This window comes from Enhydra lutris, unplaced genomic scaffold (assembly GCF_002288905.1).
Source record: "Enhydra lutris kenyoni isolate GAN:26980312 unplaced genomic scaffold, ASM228890v2 scaffoldscaffold48, whole genome shotgun sequence".
Classification (NCBI taxonomy): domain Eukaryota; kingdom Metazoa; phylum Chordata; class Mammalia; order Carnivora; family Mustelidae; genus Enhydra; species Enhydra lutris.
Genome location: NW_019154132.1, coordinates 10,921,778 through 10,939,725, shown reverse-complemented (window position 1 = coordinate 10,939,725; position 17,948 = coordinate 10,921,778). Strand labels below are relative to the sequence as shown.

The 17,948-nt window shown below is 41.2% G+C and overlaps 1 protein-coding gene across 1 annotated transcript in view; it reads left to right on the top strand.

Moving 5' to 3' along the window:
- The window catches only part of LOC111156730 (ELOVL fatty acid elongase 2), a 60,414-nt gene that overhangs the window by 35,099 nt on the left and 7,367 nt on the right, over positions 1 to 17,948 (top strand). Inside the window, exons 2-4 of the mRNA XM_022517781.1 lie at positions 7,891 to 7,954; positions 12,335 to 12,522; positions 16,320 to 16,397. Coding sequence (XP_022373489.1) covers positions 7,891 to 7,954; positions 12,335 to 12,522; positions 16,320 to 16,397 — 330 coding nt within the window. The remainder of the gene's footprint in view (positions 1 to 7,890; positions 7,955 to 12,334; positions 12,523 to 16,319; positions 16,398 to 17,948) is intronic.

Sequence of the window (17,948 nt, the reverse complement as noted above, 5' to 3'; positions counted from 1 at the left end):
TAAGTGTCTTCAAAATGTTCTACAAAACAGTGTCAACAAGAGGACAAACACCAAGATCTTGAATCACCACAGTATACAATATAATGCCCATGATTGGTAAATGCTAAAACCCACAAAATGCTTAAAACATAAATGAAGGGACGTGAAGAAGGAGGAGTGAGTGAAGGCAGCGGGGAGGGAAGAGAGGAGGAAGAGGAAGGACAGGGAGGAAGAAACTGAGCTCCAGCTGACACAGCTCGGACGAGGTGGGAGTCCCACTCAACATTGTGCTGGCAAAGAAGTAGGTATGCTTTTCATGGCTCTCCTGTTTCCAGGTACTCTCAGAAAAAGGTAGCTGAGGCAGGAGTGCCTGGCCAGCCTGTCCCCCAGCATGGCGAGGTGCATGGCATAGAGCCGGGAGACCATCTCCGCTTTGTGTAGGGAGTCAGCCTTACACAAAGGCTGTGGGTTTGCCTCCAATGGGTCACCACTGCCTCCAGGTGGCCATAGAACAAGGAGCAGGGGCAGGACATCACCTGAGGGTTAGAGCCCTCTGCCTCTGTAGGGAGGAGCACGGTGTGAGGGGTGAGGATGGCGGGTGTGGCGCATGTCATGAGGTGGGTGGAGGCCACCTTGCTATGGGTTCTGGCTCATCCATTAGAAAGATCTGTTTCTGGTGCTCTTGATTCTTTCCTGTAAAACCTTTCCATATGGAATCATATCCCTTTGGCACAAAGAACATCTTCAGCATACATTGTAGTGCAGTTCTGCTGGCTACGGATTCTCTTACTTAGGCATCATACAACAATGTCCTTATTTTACCTTCATTTTTGAAGGATATACTATTCTACCTTGCAGTCCCTAAGCAACCACTGATTTGCTTTCTGTCACATATCTAAGTTTGTGTTTCCTAGAATTTCATGTAAATGCAAACACATGGTATGTTCTCTTTCTGTGTCTAGCTTCTTCATAATTTTGAGAGCCATCCGTGTTGTGTGTGCATCAGTCGTTGTTTTACTCTGTTGAGTAGTCTTTCGTTGTATAGATACACACAATTTATCCATTCACCTATTGATGGACATTTGGGAGGTTTCTATTTTTTTAGCTATTAAAAATAAAGCTGCCATGAATATTTGTGTACAAGTCTTTGCAAGCATACATGCTTTATTTTTTCTTGGGTAAATATACCTAGTAGTAGTATGCTGGATCATATGGTAGGTGAATGTTGATGTTTTTACCAAACTACTAAACTGTTTTTCAACATGGTTGTACCATTTTATATTCTTAGCAGCTGTGGTAAGCAACTAGGGATACACAAAATAAAGCTTACTTCCAACCTTTCCATCCTTCATCCTTTGTTATACACAGCCATAAATTAAATTTAAAGTCATGGAACATTCCACTGGGTAGTTACCCAAAGAAAACAAAACACCTACTCAAAAAGATATATGCACCCCACTGCTTCTTGCACCACTATTAACAATGGCCAAGATACAGAAGCAACCCAAGTGTCCATCAATATATGAATGTAAATATACCTATAGTGGAATACTATTCAGCCATAAAAAATGAGATCTTGCCATTTGTGACAACGTGGATGGACCTAGAGGGTTTTATGCTACATGAAAGAAGTCTGATGGACAAAGACAAATACCACATGGCTTCACTTAGATGTGGAATCTAAAAAAACAGTACAAAAGCAGGAACAGACCCACAGAGAACAAACTGATGGTTGCCAGAGGGAAGGTGGGTGAGGGGATGGGCAAAACGGATGAAGGGGATTAGGAAATACAGGCTTCCAGTTATGGAATGAAGAAGTCATGGGCTCAAAAGATAGCACACAGGGAATATAGTCAGTGGTACTGTAATAGCACTGTGTGGGGACAGATGGTAACTACACTTGTGGTGAGCATAGCATAGCCTCTAGAGTTGTCAGATCACTGTGTTGTATGCCTGAAACCAACATAGCATTCCGTGTCACCTGTACTTCAATAAAAATAAAGTCCCAGCACGTGGACTTTACTATGTGGGCAAGGGGAAATCCCTGAAGTTGTTTTAGAAGTGGGGTTAGAGAATTGTTTGGCAGAGAATTACTTGGCCTGGGGAACTTGGAACATAGTCTGCAGGGGAAGCCAATGCCATTGGATGGGTGTCTTTGTTGGCTCATGGGGTTTCCTGCGTAGAGGGGCATGACTCTGGGACGGCTAGCATGGGACCCTCTGAAGTATGGTGTTCAAGATGGCATTCTTCTTGCTGAGGTGTAAGGGCAGTACTGTTGCCCTCTTCTAATCTGTCCAAATAACCATCTTTAAAAACGCACCTTAAATCCTTACTCCTGCAGGGTCCTCTGTCATTGTGGCAGTTCTGTGTATCTCCTCCTTCTCAGGTGTTTGCTGTTTGCCTTTCTCTGTATGTGTCACTTTCACATTTTGTCTGTAAGCTTTTGAGTCCTTTTTGTCCTCCTTTGTCTGGCAAAGTGTTAGTACCTAAGGGTTGTTCCAAATGTTGGCTGAGTGAGCGAAGTGTGCTGCATGTAGTGTAGTTTGTTGATTTTTCTTAGCTCCTGGGTTATGATGTTCCTCCTAGGAAATCACCCAACATGCTTTTACCATAGCCCATGCTGTGCCAAGTGTTCATCCTTAGTTGACTAACACTACCCAATTTCTACTTAACAATTAATGTTTTACTAATCCGGGATAAATTTTCATTTGTTCTTCTGATCTCTCATTATCTCATCAACTTTTTAGATTGTATCCTTACTAAGCTGTATTAAATAACCCAGAAATAGAAGAGTTTATTTTTATTCAAGTTTCTGATTTTCCCAATATTGGCTTTATTTCCACCTGTCATGTGGGTCCGTAGAGACCCTGGTTGTAAATATTCCCCAAGTGAGTCCTGTCTCAATCTGTGTGTATGTGCTGATTCTTCTTCCTGAAATGATCTTCCTTCTCCATCTAGAAGGTGTCCTAGAGTCTTTCAGAACTCAGCAGCAATAACATCTCTTCCTGGGAGGCTTCTCTTTTTAAAAGAACTATATTAAATTTGCTACCTCTATGTTCTTCATTTCAGGGGCACAACATAATAATTCAGTATGTACATAATAATTCAGTATGTGTATGTATGTATATATATATATATATGAAATGATCACCACAATAAGTCTGATTAACATATATAGTTATACTTTTTTATTCATTTTACATAGAAGTTTGTAGCCATCTTGCCCACCCTCATATCACTGCCTCTGGTTACCACCAAACTCTTCTTTGTACCTATGAATTTGGGGTTTTGGTTTTTGTACTTTTAGATTCCACATTTAAGTGAGGTCAGAAGATATCTGTCTTTCTCTCCTATTTCATTTAGCATAATGCCCTCGAGGTCTATTCATGTTGTCACAAATGGCCAGATTTCCTTCCTTTTTATGGCCAAATATTTTTTTCCTTTCTGTACTTACAGCACGTCCCTGACGTTTCTCTCATATTGAAGACATTAATATCGTAATTATTGATTTGCTTATCAGTATCCTGTGTCAGGATGAGTACCGGGTCTTATTTGACTTTGTATTTCAGCTCCTAAGATTGTGCTAGCACATAGTAATGGTCAGGTAATTGGTTAATGAATCACACATGAATGACTGAAAGATTGGAGTATTCCTTCTATTTTATTTATTTAAAGTACAATTTAGATACAGTGTTATGTTAATGTACAATATATTGATTCAATTTGATAATTACTCAGTGCTAATCAATGTAGACACCATTTGTCACCATACAACATTATTACAATATTATTGACTATTCTCTATGCTGTACTTTTCATCTCTGTGACTTATTTCTTTTATAACTGGGAGTTTGTACCTCTTAATCCTGTGTATTTTGCCCATCTCCTACCTGTTTCCCTGCTGGCAACCACCAATTTTTTCTCTGTATTTTAGAGTCCATTTTTTTTTTTTTTTTTTTTAGTTTGTGTTTTAGACTCCACATGTTAGTGAAATCATATGGTATTTGTCTTTCTCTGTCAGACTGCTTTCACTTAGCATTATACCCTCTAGGTCCATCCATGTTGTCGCAGATGGCAAGATCTCTCTCTATGGCTCAATGATAATCCATTGTATATATACACCACATCTTCTTGATCCACTCATGTGTTGATGAATAGCTGGGCAGCTTCCATAACTTCGCTGTTGTAAATAATGGTGTAATAAACATAGGGGTGCACGTATCTTTTCAAATTAGTGTTTTTGTTTTCTTTGGGTAAATGTCCAGTAATGGGATTACTGGATTGTATGGTATTTCAGTTTTAACTTGGGGGGAACCTCCATACTGTTTTTCACAGTCGTTGTACCAATTTAATTTCCCGCAGTGTGTGAGGGTTCCTTTTTCTCTACATTCTTACCAACACTTGTTATTTCTTGTCTTTTTAATACCAGCCGTCTGACAAGTGTGAGGTGATATCCCCTTATGTTTTCAGTTGGTTACCCCTGACAGTTAGTGAGGTCAAGCACCTTTTCATGTGTCTTTTGGCCATCTGTATATCTTTGGAATAATGTCTGTTCACATCCTCTGCCCATTTTTAAATTGGAGTATTTGTTTTTGGGTGGAGAGTTAGGTCTTTATATATTTTGGATACTGACTCCTCACTAGATATATCATTTGAAAATATCTTCTCCCATTCAGTAGATTGTCTTTTTGTTTTGTTGATGGTTTCTTTTGCTCTGCAAAATCTTGTTTTATATAGTCCTAGTTTATTTTTGCTTTGTTTCTCTTGCCTAAGGAGACAGATCCATAAATATATTGCTAAGGGCAGTGCCCAGGAGATTACTGCCTATGTTTTCTTCTAGAAGTTTTATGATTTCAGGTCTCACATTTAGGTCTTTAATCCATTTGAGTTTAGTTTTGTGTATGGTGTAAGAATGTGGTACACTTTTACCCTTTTGCATATAGCTGTCCATATTTCCCAGAAGCATTTATTGAAAAGACTGTCTTTTCCCACTGTACATTCTTGCCTCTTTTGTCATAGAATAATTCGCCATATAGGTTTGGGTTTATTTCTGGGCTCTATTCTGTTCCATTGATCTCTGTGTCTGTTTTCATACCAGTACCATACTGTTTTTGATTAAAGTTGCTTTGTAGTATAGCTTGAAATTTGGAATTTTGATACCTCTAGCTTTGTTCTTAAAATTTCTTCAGCTGTTTGAGGTCTTTTGTGGTTCCATACAAATTTCAGTATTTTTCTATTTCTGTGAAAAATACTATAGGTGTTTTGATAGTGATTGCATTGAATCTATAGATTGCTCTGGGTAGTATAGACATTTTACTAATATTAATTCTCCTAATCCATAAGCATGGTGTATCTTTCCATTTGTTTGTGTCTTCAGTTTCTTACCAACTTTCATCAGTTGACTTTTAGTTTTCAGAGTATAGGTCCTTTCACCTCCTTGTTTAAATTTATTTCTAGATATTTTATTCTTTTTGGTGCAACTGTAAATGGGATTGTTTTTTTAGATTTCTCTTTCTGCTACTTCATTATTAGTATATAGAAATGGAACAGTTTTCTGTTAATTTTGTATCTTGCAACTTTACTAATTTATCCATTTTAATGGATTTTGGTGGAGTCATTAGGATTTTCCACCTGCAAATAGTGACAGTTTTACTACTTCTTTACCAATCTGGATGCCTTTTGCTTCTTTTTCTCTCCTGATTCCTACAGCTAAAACCTCATAGTACCATGCTGAATAAATGTGGTGAGAGTACACGTCTTTGTCTTGTTCCTGATCTTAGAGGAAAAGCTTTCAGCTTTTCACTGTCGAGGATGATGTTAGCTCCTTGTGGGTTTTTCAAATATAGCCTTTATTATGTTAAGGTATGGCCCTTTGAACCCACTTTGTTGAGAGTTTTCTTCATGAATGAGTGTTGTATTTTGTCTAATGCTTTTATGGTGCCTATTGAGATTATCACATTTTTTTTTTTAATTTTTCCTCTTGTTAATGTGATATACCAGTTGATTTGCAAATATTGAACCACCATTGTATCTCTGGAATAAATCCCACTTGATTGTAGTGAATTATCCTTTTAATGTGTTGCTGGAATTGGTTGCTAATATTTTGCTGAGGATTTTTGGGTCTATGTTCATCAGAGATACTGGCCTCTAGGGTTTTGCTGTTGTTGTTGTGTTGTTTTGTTTTTGCAGTGTCCTCTGGTTTTGTTATCAGGGTAATGGTGTGGAATGCCCTTTGTTACTCATTTTTTTTCCACTCTGCTCTCTCTCCATATCTTCCCCTCTTTTATTTCTGGTCTTCCACTGTGACTAAATTTCTGCAACCTCATAGAACTAATATAAGCTCTGTAACCTTTAGTTAAGAGTTTTCTTAGACCTATAGGTGTAAGAAAATGGATTTTGGACAATAGCAAACAGACTGAAAAAGCTTGAACATGTGTAGGTGGATGTGGCAATGAAAGGAAGATTTCATTGGTGCTTGTTAGGAGGGTGGGTTCATCAGTGAGGTTAACATTCTTTGCTCAAGACAGAGGCCTCAGGACAGATCTGCTCTTTTCTAACGGCAACACAACTCTTACTCTGTCACACTGACATGTGAGGTAGGTGACCATTCTCAAATCTAGAGGTCTCCCAAGATGTCCTTCATGGAAATCAAAACACTAGAAACTTCCAAGCTTGATTGAGCCCAGATACTTTTTATAGAGCTACAATGAAATAATAAAGGTCCTAATACATGGCCAGCAGGTATAGGTGCTAACAGATGTCAGCACTAATCCTCATCTACTCTCCCAAGCTTCCTAAAGTCCCCAAAGATCTAAGTTTTCTGGAAATTTTCTCAGGATCAAAGTCACAAATAAAAAATAGGTCTAAATGATAGGTGCCAATCACCAAAAGTACAGATCTTCTCAGATGCCAGTAAGTTAATTCTCCTCTTTGGCACTTAGACTTTCTTTGAGAATGAGATGCTTTGACTGCATTCCCGCTGTTGATTATACAGAATGTTCTAGATGAACGTCCTGAGGGCTGTCACACTCAACTCACCCATCTACTGACCCCAGAATTCTCTTCAAACATCCCTTTGCTAGGAACACTGGGGAGTGCTTTGCCTTTTCTTCCCTTTGCTTGAGGTGGTGCTCTAGACCATTGAGCGGGGGTAGGGAACACCTTAGCAGGTATTTTGAGCAGTGTAATAGCACAGCAGCATGAATAGGAGCTAAACCAAGAGCCTGTGGCCAATTTAGCAACCATAAGATTCTTAACAGAAATTCTCCTGTCTCAACCTAAATCCAGTTAAAGTGACAGTAATAATCTGATGTACCCTAGTGACACTGTTTACTATGGTATTAAGTAAATATTCATGTAATAGAAAAGGTTTTGAAAACAAAATATGAAGGTTATGAAAAAAATAGCTGTACTGCTTAATTTCCTTAATTGAAAAATTAGTCCCCTTTAAAGCTTTTGATTCAACTTTGTAAAATACAATTCAGCTGAATTTTCATTTAACAATTACATTATATCCTGTAGGTACAGACCCTCCATGTTGTTTGCAAACAACCTCTGTTAATAGTAACAATAGAAGTTGCTTATGGGAAAGCTTATGTCTCTAAGCATTTTAGAGGGAAATGAAATTAAGCTCAATAACCCTTCAGTGTTTAAATGTACCAAGCCTGTTTTCCAGGACTCCTGTTGCCTAAGGAAAGGAAAAAGGAATTATTTCCTTCCAAATCCACACAAGCTCCTGAATGGTGAGCCTGCGTTTAACTCGTCCATTTTCCTTAAGTTTTTGCATCCGAGAGTCCCTGAAGCTAGGACTGGGAGATTCTGGTAGCTGTTCTGTTGGTAGTGGTCTGTTTTGAGAGTTCCCCCCCCCCCCCAATAAAAAAACCCACTTTAATCATTTTTTTTCCTTTTCAGGAGCATTTAAAGGCCTTTGATGATGAAATCAATGCTTTTTTGGACAATATGTTTGGACCTCGAGGTGAGTAAGCTACTCGAGAACTTCACGTGCAGGAGCGTTTCGTCACTTCTGGTGTCTTAAACAGGATAGTGCTCAACTTTTAGAGATTTAAGTTCCCTCATCTTTGATATCCTTCTCCCAGGACATCAAGAAAGCCTCAGTTCTCCCCCGTCTTCCTGGGGTGAAATTACTGGGAGCCGCAAGCAAGGGCACACTGCAGTGCGGTTGTGGCTGTCCTTGTGCCCTCCACGACTTCCATTCTTTTCTCTGTCACCCACTCACTACGCGCTCCTTCCGCACATGCGCAGTCAGCAGTAGTCTGTGCGCTTGCGTCTCCTCTGCGCTCACTCCGCCCGGGCTGTGGCTGTCGCGCCTGCGCACCTGCGCACCTGCGCTCTTGCAGGTCCCGGTCACCTCCACCTCACCACGGAGCACCGTCTTCTCCAGCGCCACGGACATCTTAGTCACACTACACAGCTTGCAGATGAATGAGCCCGGCTGGTTCACACTGTGGGAAATCTGTAGTTCTCTGGTTCTCTAAGTTATTTCCCCAGACCTGCTGGGTAGAGGTGGAGGGAAATGGCGTTTTCCTGTCTCTCAAAAATCTAAACAGAACCATGTAGGATTACTTAGGCCACTTCAGTCTCTGGGTAGGCTTTAGAAGCTTTCCTAAATGAATGACTGTTTGTATAGTTTTATTATAATGATACTGTGCATTTGTTCAGAACTTAAAAAAAAAAGATTTTAAGTAATCCCTACATCCAGCCTGGGGCCTGAGATCAAGAATCACCTGCTCCACTAACCAAGGCAGCCCAGGCGCCTTTGTATGGAGCTTTGAAAAACTTCTCACACTATTCCCACCGCCCCCCCCCCCCCCTTTTATCTTTGTGACAACCCTGTGTGGGTAGGCAGGGCAGGATATCTGTATCTCAGAAGCTTGACTATGTTCTCTGCCTCGCAGTTCTCGTGGGTGGGAAGGGGAACAGTTCAGGCAGAGGGCACAGTGCTCTCACTTGGGCATGCGGGGTTTCTTGGAGACTGTGGCTTTCTATATTTGGCACTGCCACTAGAGAGTGGAACAGTCTCTCTGACCCGGGTTCACACTGAGCTTTGTGTTTACGAAGATCACGGTGATCGGGAGTTAGGTGGATGGGGGTCCCGGAAGGATAGGGTTGCAGTCGTATACTCAGCTCTGAGCATTTTTATGGGAGGTCCTTTTGTGGTGAGGGGATTGTAAGATGGACAGCTGACAACTGGATCAGGTGACCTCCACGAATACAGGGAGGCTAGCATCTGGGCCATCAAGAATCCATTTTCCTTTTCCTAAAAATGGCACAAGCTTAAGGTGACTGGCAGGCCACCTTGTAGACTTCTGGGTGTCCCCTAGTCTTTACCGTACTTACTTATTCCATATTCCCATCAAGGGCTATTGTTCGGGGCGAATACCTAAACCCAGATGCAGAGCTAACCCTCACATCCGAAAGATAATCAATCTTATAAGTATTTGTTTCTGTCTTTTGGTTGGGACAGTTACTGTCTTCCTTGACAAATGTGACAAACATTTACAAGACAATGACAAAAGAAAACTTCAGGTGTCTTTATTTGTTTTGTAATATGTGCTTGACTCATTGTGCCAGTTGATCTATATTTAATAACTCGGAACTAAGTAGATGCGTAGGTGAGACAGAGTAGAAGGCCTGGGTCCTGTCTCACAGAGCATATACCATGGGGGGAAGGTCAAACTACCCCATCCGAAACAAGTGGAAAACAAGGAAATAAACCGTGTATCCCGGTTTTCTAGGGCCTCAGTAACAAAGCCCCGCAAGCTGCATGGCTTAAAGCAACAGTGATTATTCTGTCACAGTTCTGGAGGCTACAAGTGTGAAATCAAGGTGTTGGCAGGGTCGTGCTCCCTCCGAGGCTCTAGAGAACAGTCTGTTCCCTGCCTTTCTCCCAGCTTCTGGTGTCAGTAATCTTTGGCATTGCTTGGCTTGGAGATGTATCTCCTCAGTCTCTGCCTTCATCTTCACACGGCTTCTCTTCCCTGTGTCCCTGTGTCCTAATCTCCCCTCGTTATATAGGACACCAGTCACTGGGCTAGAGCCCCCCTGATCTAGTATGACATCATCTTAACTTGGTCATACCTGCAAAGACCCTATTTCCAAACAAGGTCACACTCACGCAGGTCTCAGGAGTTAGGACTAGAACCTGTCTATTGGGGGATACAGTTCAATCCACAACACTGTAACAGGTGGGGTAGCAGTTTAGGGCAAATATTTAACCTTTTTACTCTCTGTGCCTCAATTTTTCTCAGACTTTAACTGGGGATAATATTATCTCCTACATGGTGGATATGTCTGTGACTTTGACTGTGGTGATGGCATCATGAGTGTTTGCTTAAATCCAAACACATCAAATTGTAAATGTTAAATATGTGCAGGTATATCAATTATACCTCAGTAAGACTGTTAGAAATGTCACCTGTATCATTAGATTGTTTTGAGATTTAAATACACGAATGCATATAGAAAGACTTAGTGCTCATAAATGTTAGTTGTAATAACAGTTACAGCCGTGATATCTTAATCCTAAAATGAGAATTGTTACGCAGATGAGGAACTGCAGTGATGAGAGAGCGCTAGGAAATAGTTCCCTTCAAAAGGCAGGACCTTTATCTGGTCTTGAGAGGCTGCGTAGGATTTAGATAAGGAGGCAGGCATTAGGAAGTGGCAGGCACATAGCACAAACCTTTACGACCAGTGCTCACCAGCTAGTTGTATGACAGGTAATCTCTATTAGTCACATGGGCACTGAAATGAACCCCTTTCCTTCCTTGTTATCTCTGCCACAATTGGAGCGGTTTAAAGAACAGGTGATAGGACAGTGATGGCTTGAGAAGGCATTTTCCTCAGTACTGTTTGTCGGGTAGGGTGGAGTAAGGAAAGCTGGGGTGTGCGGGGTAGGTAGAATGGAGCGGAAAGAGGGGCAGAGATGGGGGAAAAGCAGAGACAGGAAGGAAGGGCATGATCTGCTAGAAAAATCCGCCCCTTCCGCCTCCATTTGCAGAGATTAAAAATAGCACACTATTTTTTTTTTTAAATTTGTCAGGGAGAGAGACCGAGAGCATAAGCAGAGGGAGAAACAGGCTCCCCACTGACCAAGGAGCCCAGAGTGGGACTTGATCCCAGGACCGTGGGATCATGACCTGAGCTGAAGGCTGCTGCTTAGCTGACCGAGCCACCCAGATGCCCCACAGCATGCTATTTTTTATAATTGTGGGCCAGTTTATTTTCTTTATGTAAACAACAAAAAAGAGCAGAATAGAGAACTAAAATCACTTTGTGTCTATAGTTCTTTTCAAATGTTACTAATTATATTATAGAGCTATTCTGTGTATTTTATTTAGATTTTTACGTTTTTGCTCTCCAGAGTAAGGAACACTTGGTGTGTCTTGGTCCTTACCTCCTGGCTGTTTATACTTCTAGTCCATGGTCAGGTTTAGGTCCTTGGTTGTATTCTCTGCCCACTCATCTGCATCATCAGCTCCGAGTCTTTGCCTTCACCTTCTTGAGCTTCCCCTGTTTGCTCTGCGGTCCCACCGCTCTGGCTGGGCTGAACTCTGAGCTCTGCCTGGCTTACCTCACGAGGTCCTTGGCAAGCTCCGAGGAATGGAGGTTTTATGCAGTGTTATATACTATTGCTATCCCTTCTCTCCTGCCTGCTCCAGACTTCCCCAGAGGAGACAGCAGCAGGCCTCGTGGGCTAGGCATCAAACAGGAATTCAGATCCCAGCTCTGCTGCCCACTACTGTATGGTCTTGGCAAGTTACTGTGGCTTTCTGAGCTGGTTTTTGCCCGCATATGGCATAGTAGTACTTCCTATTTATTGAGTTAGAGTGAATAAACATTGTAACTCTTCCAAAGAAGTTGCTAGAACTACTGCCTCCCACCTTAGTTACTTGTCCCTATCGCTCCGTGTTCTCTTTGCTCCATGAAACCTTCCTTAACTACTCTCGCCCCCATGGGGTGGTTCTTCCGAACCGTAACCTAAATCCAGCTTAGTCAGTGCTGCGTCGTACTGTTCCTTGTTGGATTGAGTGTGTACAAATAAACGTGACGGTAGATCTTTAAAGTTCTCATCAAAGAAAAACATTTTTGTAACTAAGGTGATGGATGTTAACTAGACTTTGTTGTGGTCATTGTTTTGCAGTGTATTTGCAAATGTTGAATCCTGTTGTACTTCTGAAACTCTTAAGTTGTGTATCAGGCATACCCCCATTAAAAAAAAAAAAAAAAGACCAACCCCCCCCCCCCCCCCCGCAAAATGTTTTCAATATATGTGGTAAAATTTTATAACTAAACAGAAGTACCGCTCTTCAGAATTCTCACTGTTTCTTTTCAGATTCCCGAGTCCGAGGATGGTTCATGTTGGACTCTTACCTTCCCACCTTTTTTCTTACTGTCCTGTATCTGCTTTCCATATGGCTGGGTAACAAATACATGAAGACCAGACCTGCTCTTTCCCTCAAGGGTATCCTCACCTTGTACAATCTGGGAATCACACTTCTCTCCGTATACATGCTGGCAGAGGTAAGTGATCCCAGTGGAGCCGTGGCCACTGAGGCAGCGCCCTGGCAAGCTGTCCACACTCGCTCTCAGTACCGTTCTTTAAGGTCTCCAGAACTGTTTCAGCGGTTGCTTATATTCCTTCTGGAAGTTTTGGAAATCTCTGTTTCTAACTTGAATTTTTCTCATCCCAACTTAGGCCCCTTTCTTTAGTTCTTAGTCTTCCATTGTAATTTAAAATCACAATTTAGATCTGAATGGGTCTTTAAAGCTCAGATGTTCAGATTTTCTCCTTTTACAGATTTATACTGAGGCTTGGAAAAGGTACATGATTTGCCTGAGACCAGATCGCTATTAAATGACTGACAAAGTAGTTTCTAAGTCAACTTACATATCAAATGCAGTTGGTTTGAAATACAAATGCATAGTCCCTCCAATACCACTGCCCACATCTTCGGGTCCCTGTGTCAGCGACAGTGGCGGGGCTGTTTCTCGGGACTGATGGCGGAGGCTGGCTGCCATTCCAGCCCGGCTCCGGCTGCCCCCATTACATCACGCATCACCCATTCCTTTGCAGCATGCCAAACCCAAGTAATTCTACAAGAAAACAAGTAACAATTGTCCTGCCTATAAACCAAAGGCTGTTTCAGATCCCTGCGAAGGAGAATCAAAAACTGCTAAATAGACCCGCTCCAGCGAGCAGCCTCAGGGGACACCAGCAAACCTGGGGGAACAGCCAGGTTAGTCATTCGTGTCCAGGTGTAAATGCCTGATTATGGCACGAGTGTAGTTGCCTTCCTGGTCCTCGAATTCTAAAAGAACATAAACCCCTGCCTGACATCGGGAGCCTCCACAGAGTTTAATCTGTGCCTTGTTCGGGTTTGTGCCGTTCTGAGAACGGTTCGTAGCCATCACTTTCCACGCCAGCGCCCCGTGATCAGAGACCGGCGATGGAGTCCAGGGTCAGGAAAGCCACTCTCCAGTCCTGTCTCATCGCTTCTCCTGATTTACCTCACTCTGAAAGGGGAGTTCTTAGTGAGCTTGTCAAGTAGGTAAGTTCCCCTTCATGGGATGAGCTCACAAGATTCGTTTCTCTGGGAAGAACCAAAGGGAAAGATAGTCTTTCCTGGATTGCTTTCAGAAGCAGCCCCTGTGGCAGAAGAACAGACTGAAAGTCTGACGACACCAGGAGCTCTAACACTTGCTGGATGTGTGGGTCACTCACTCCCTGTAATTCGAGAGCAGTTACTTGGGCTTTGACCCTTAGGCAACTTACCCTTAAGATGGAGATCCCGTGCTTATCCTCCAGAACTCAAGAGGGGGCTATAAGGATTTACCAGTTCTGCTTGGCCAGCGTTCGATGAGCCCCCGTTCCCTACTGTGACTCGTACTAATAAGCCAAAGAGATAGGAAGATGGGTTACATGCTATTTCTGGACTTGAAAACCTCAAAGAATAGTACGCAGTAGGAGTTAGTAAATATGAAAATTCTGTATAAATATTAAAGTGCATAGTATTCACCATTAAAGGAACAGGACAATACGGTAGTGTTCAAGCAAATAAATGGTTTCTGTTCCTTTTTAGGCGGGGACATCTGCCCAGAGCCCATTCCCTGCTATGAATTTTATCTATTGCTTATCCGCTGTTGCTCTGTGCACACTTCTGTACCTCGTGATTCAAAATTGCTACTGTTGATTGCCCCCTAGTCTCCTCTGATTGTAGACTCTTCCCGGGCAAGTGTAAGGTCTTGGACACTTTTGGGTTATATTTAATAGCCGCTAGTTGAGTAGTAGGTTGATTTAACCTTGCTAACTTGTTAGGCCCAGTTCAGAGGTTAATGTTAATAATTTTAGCAGTACTGCTAAATTTATTAACGTTCTTTAAAGAAATACGTGTGGAGTTCCCACACTGTCAGAGTCTATTCTAGATTCTACAGCATGGCCTTTCCCTTGTGCAGCAGTGAGTGCTGGGCTGCTGGCGGGGCAGGAAGACCTGTCTCTGAGCAAGTGGTACTTGACATTGAATGATGAAAACCAAGCATATGAAGATTTGGGGAGAGTGTGTTTATGCAGAAGGAGCAGCAAACATAAAGGCCTTGAGACAGGAACAAACTCGGGGTGTTCAAAGACCATAAAGATGCATCTAGAACACCCTGGACAGAGGAGGGAACGATCCACAATGTGGAGAGGTGGCAGATTCATAGAGGGTCTTGGAAACCGAGTTTGCCTTTTATTCTGAATATAATGGCAAGCCACTGGAGGATTTTTTTTCCTCTCTCTTTTTTTAAAATAGAGCCTCCAGCAGAGAGGGGAAGAGGGAGAGAGAGAATCTCAAGCAGATTTTCTGTTCAGTGTGGAGCCTGACAGCTGGCCTCCATCCCACCACCCTGATGAGATCATGACCTGAGTCACTTAACCGACTGAGCCACCCAGGAGCCTCAACTGCTTAATTCTATTTAAATTTTAAATTGTCAGGTAGTTTTAGACAATCTAAAATTTTTTTTTTAGTAGTTCAGCTGTTCCTAATGTTCAGTTTTAACATCCCCTTCCTCCGTACTCTGTATGTATTTCAACAGAGCTGTACCTTGACACATCTCTGATAAGCAGCCACAAATAGAGGCCTTTGGGTACCTTAACTGGACTCCTGTGATCGTTTCACAGTATACACAATTACTGAATATTCACAGGCCCTGTCAGACTCGTCAGATGTACAGGTTTCTTTTCATATCCAGAGATATTTTTCATTCAGCAATTGCAGATAATTACCTGCTCCATATTACTGAAGTTGGAAAGGTTAAACATTCTCTCATAAATTAAGAAAAAGTTTTCCCCTAAATAAAATTTGATAAAGGGGAAAGTAACTTATATACATGCTTTATATTCTAGGATTTTGAGTTTTTGCAGTAATAGCAGGAAAGAAAAGACAGAATTTCTTTGGCAGAATTTTCCACAAAGAATTTTAAAAGTTCTTTTTCTCATATATATGTACTGAGTGCCTTCTATGGAGTAGGCATTGGGCAAGGAACAGTGGATTCAAAGATGGGCAAAAAAGGCACAGACCTTCGTAGAGCCTTTTGTTTTTTCAACATGATGAGGGATATAGATATTAATCAGTTATCACACAAATGACTGATTACCAAGGAGCATAAATACAATAAAGAAAATGACTTAAAAATCTTTGAGCCCTGGTTGTCACATCTGTAAAATGGTAATAAGTATGTACTTCATAAAATTATGGAGATGATCAATTAAGATAAGCCAATACAAAGTATTAAATAATATTAAATAATTATTAAAAAATACTCGGTGGCTCCATTGGTTGGGTGTCAGATTCTTGATTTTGGCTCAGGTCATAATTTCAGTCATGAGATCAAGTCCCATATCAGACTCCGTGCTCAGCAGAGAGCCTGCTTCAGATTTTCTCTGCCCCTTCCCCCACTCTCTCTCTTACTCTCAAACAAGTAAATAAATCTTTGAAAAAATTTTTAGTGTTTCCTCAGATGTTTACATGTAATTCTACATTTCACCTGTAGAAATATGGGAGTAGATATTGTTACTCAAATGGTAGCCAAATTCTGTTCCTTTGGGTCACTGTAAAGGTTAGAAGTAAATTATACCAAATCAGAAATACAACCATTGGTATCTGTTCAACAGCAAGAAGGAAATCCTTTGATCACATGTGTTTGAGGACAGGATTGAGAAACTCAAGTGCTGGGGAGTGCCTACTCCGACCTTGCATAGACACCAGTCAGGAACATGAATAGAAAATTCAGTTCCCTTCCAAATCTTAGCATTAATTTTTCCTCCTCTGTTTCTTTGGCAGCTTATTCTCTCCAGTTGGGAAGGAGGCTACAACTTACAGTGTCAAGATCTTGCCAGTGCCGGGGAAGCTGATGTCCGGGTGAGTCCTGAGAAGCTAACTGACCATTTGCAGGCATCTCTCCTGGTAAGGAGAGGACGTTTTCTCCTTCCAGATATGAGGATGGGGCTGGATTACATAAGAAAAGGAGTCCTCCTAATAGAAACACTTGATAACAAAAATATTTTCCAAATGTCCCAGTTAACTATGGGGGACTGACTGAATAAACCAGGGCACATCCAGAAATGGACCCTTTGCAAAACAGGAGGAGGAAGACCTCTATGCTGTTAATTTCCGAGACATTCTCTAAACAACAAAACAAAAACAACTTGCAGACTGTGTTTATAGTATAGTACAAGAAGTGATACAAATGCGTGTGTGTGTTTGTTTATGAAAAGAAACAGAAGAAACCAAAACCTAACAAAGTGCTGTTTTGAGAGAAGGAACTAGGCAGAGGGGGATAGGAATGGAAGCTAGACTTCCCTGAATGTACCTTGTGTCATATTTGATTTGGGAACCATTACATGTTTTACATAATATGAAACAAAATTAAGTTTGAAAAGAAAGCAAGACAGCCTTCCTTCCAGAACTTGGAAACTAAAATAAATGAATAGAGCCATATATGAAGCCGGTAACATAACCACCTACAGAATTATTTCAAGTGACTTAAAAACATAGTGTTTTGACTGAAATTCCTGAGGGGGATATATCTTAACAGTACACCGTATTTTTTTTTTGTTGTTTCTATTAATGAAAATATTGGTATTGCTTTTTGGAGACTGTTATAGGTACACTGTAGAATAAGTACATAATGTTAATATCATTACAATTACTATTTGAAACATAGTTTAACTTTTTTATTAGTATCTCTTTTCTAACATTAATCAGATTCAAAATGGAAATGTCAGAATTAATTTTATTCTAAAAACAAATGTGTTTTTTAGCTTTTATCTCCAGAAAAGGCCTAGTTAGTCTCTGACAACCCAGTGCAATGAGCATGAATACCCAGATTGTGCTTTCTAAATATAATTTTCCACCAGAAGGGATTAGGGTTCTTAGAGAATTGGCCAATTCCCGGTTTGGGGTGGGAAAAGTGTATAAGCAGAATCCAGGACATCTTGTGACAGAAAGCAAGCAAGCTGTCCAGGACTACTCGGGTCGTTACAAAAAGATCTAGGAGCCACCTTGAAGGGGACTCCCAGTGCTCACCATGGGACAATTCAAAAAGATTACTGACTGGACTGGATTGAGATACATTTACTTAAAAACCATGAGTTTAAAATGATACTAAAAAACACATTGTTGCTGTCTGAAGGTTGCTAGAACACCAGCTCGTTCTAGGGGAAAAAAGTTAAAGGGACAGAAACATTTATCTTTGCTTTTCATATGTGAATTTCCAAATAGAGGAAGAGCTCTTCTCTATAGAAGAGGGAAAATACCTAACGAGAGAATTAGAAAATCGTCCTTTTGCAAGTGTTAGTGAAACAGTGGATGTGTTCAGCAGTCATCCATAAGTGATAAAACTGTTGAGTGAAAAGTGAATGGAGAAACTTCTTAATGGGGCACCTGGGTTAAGCGTCTGCCTTCGGCTGA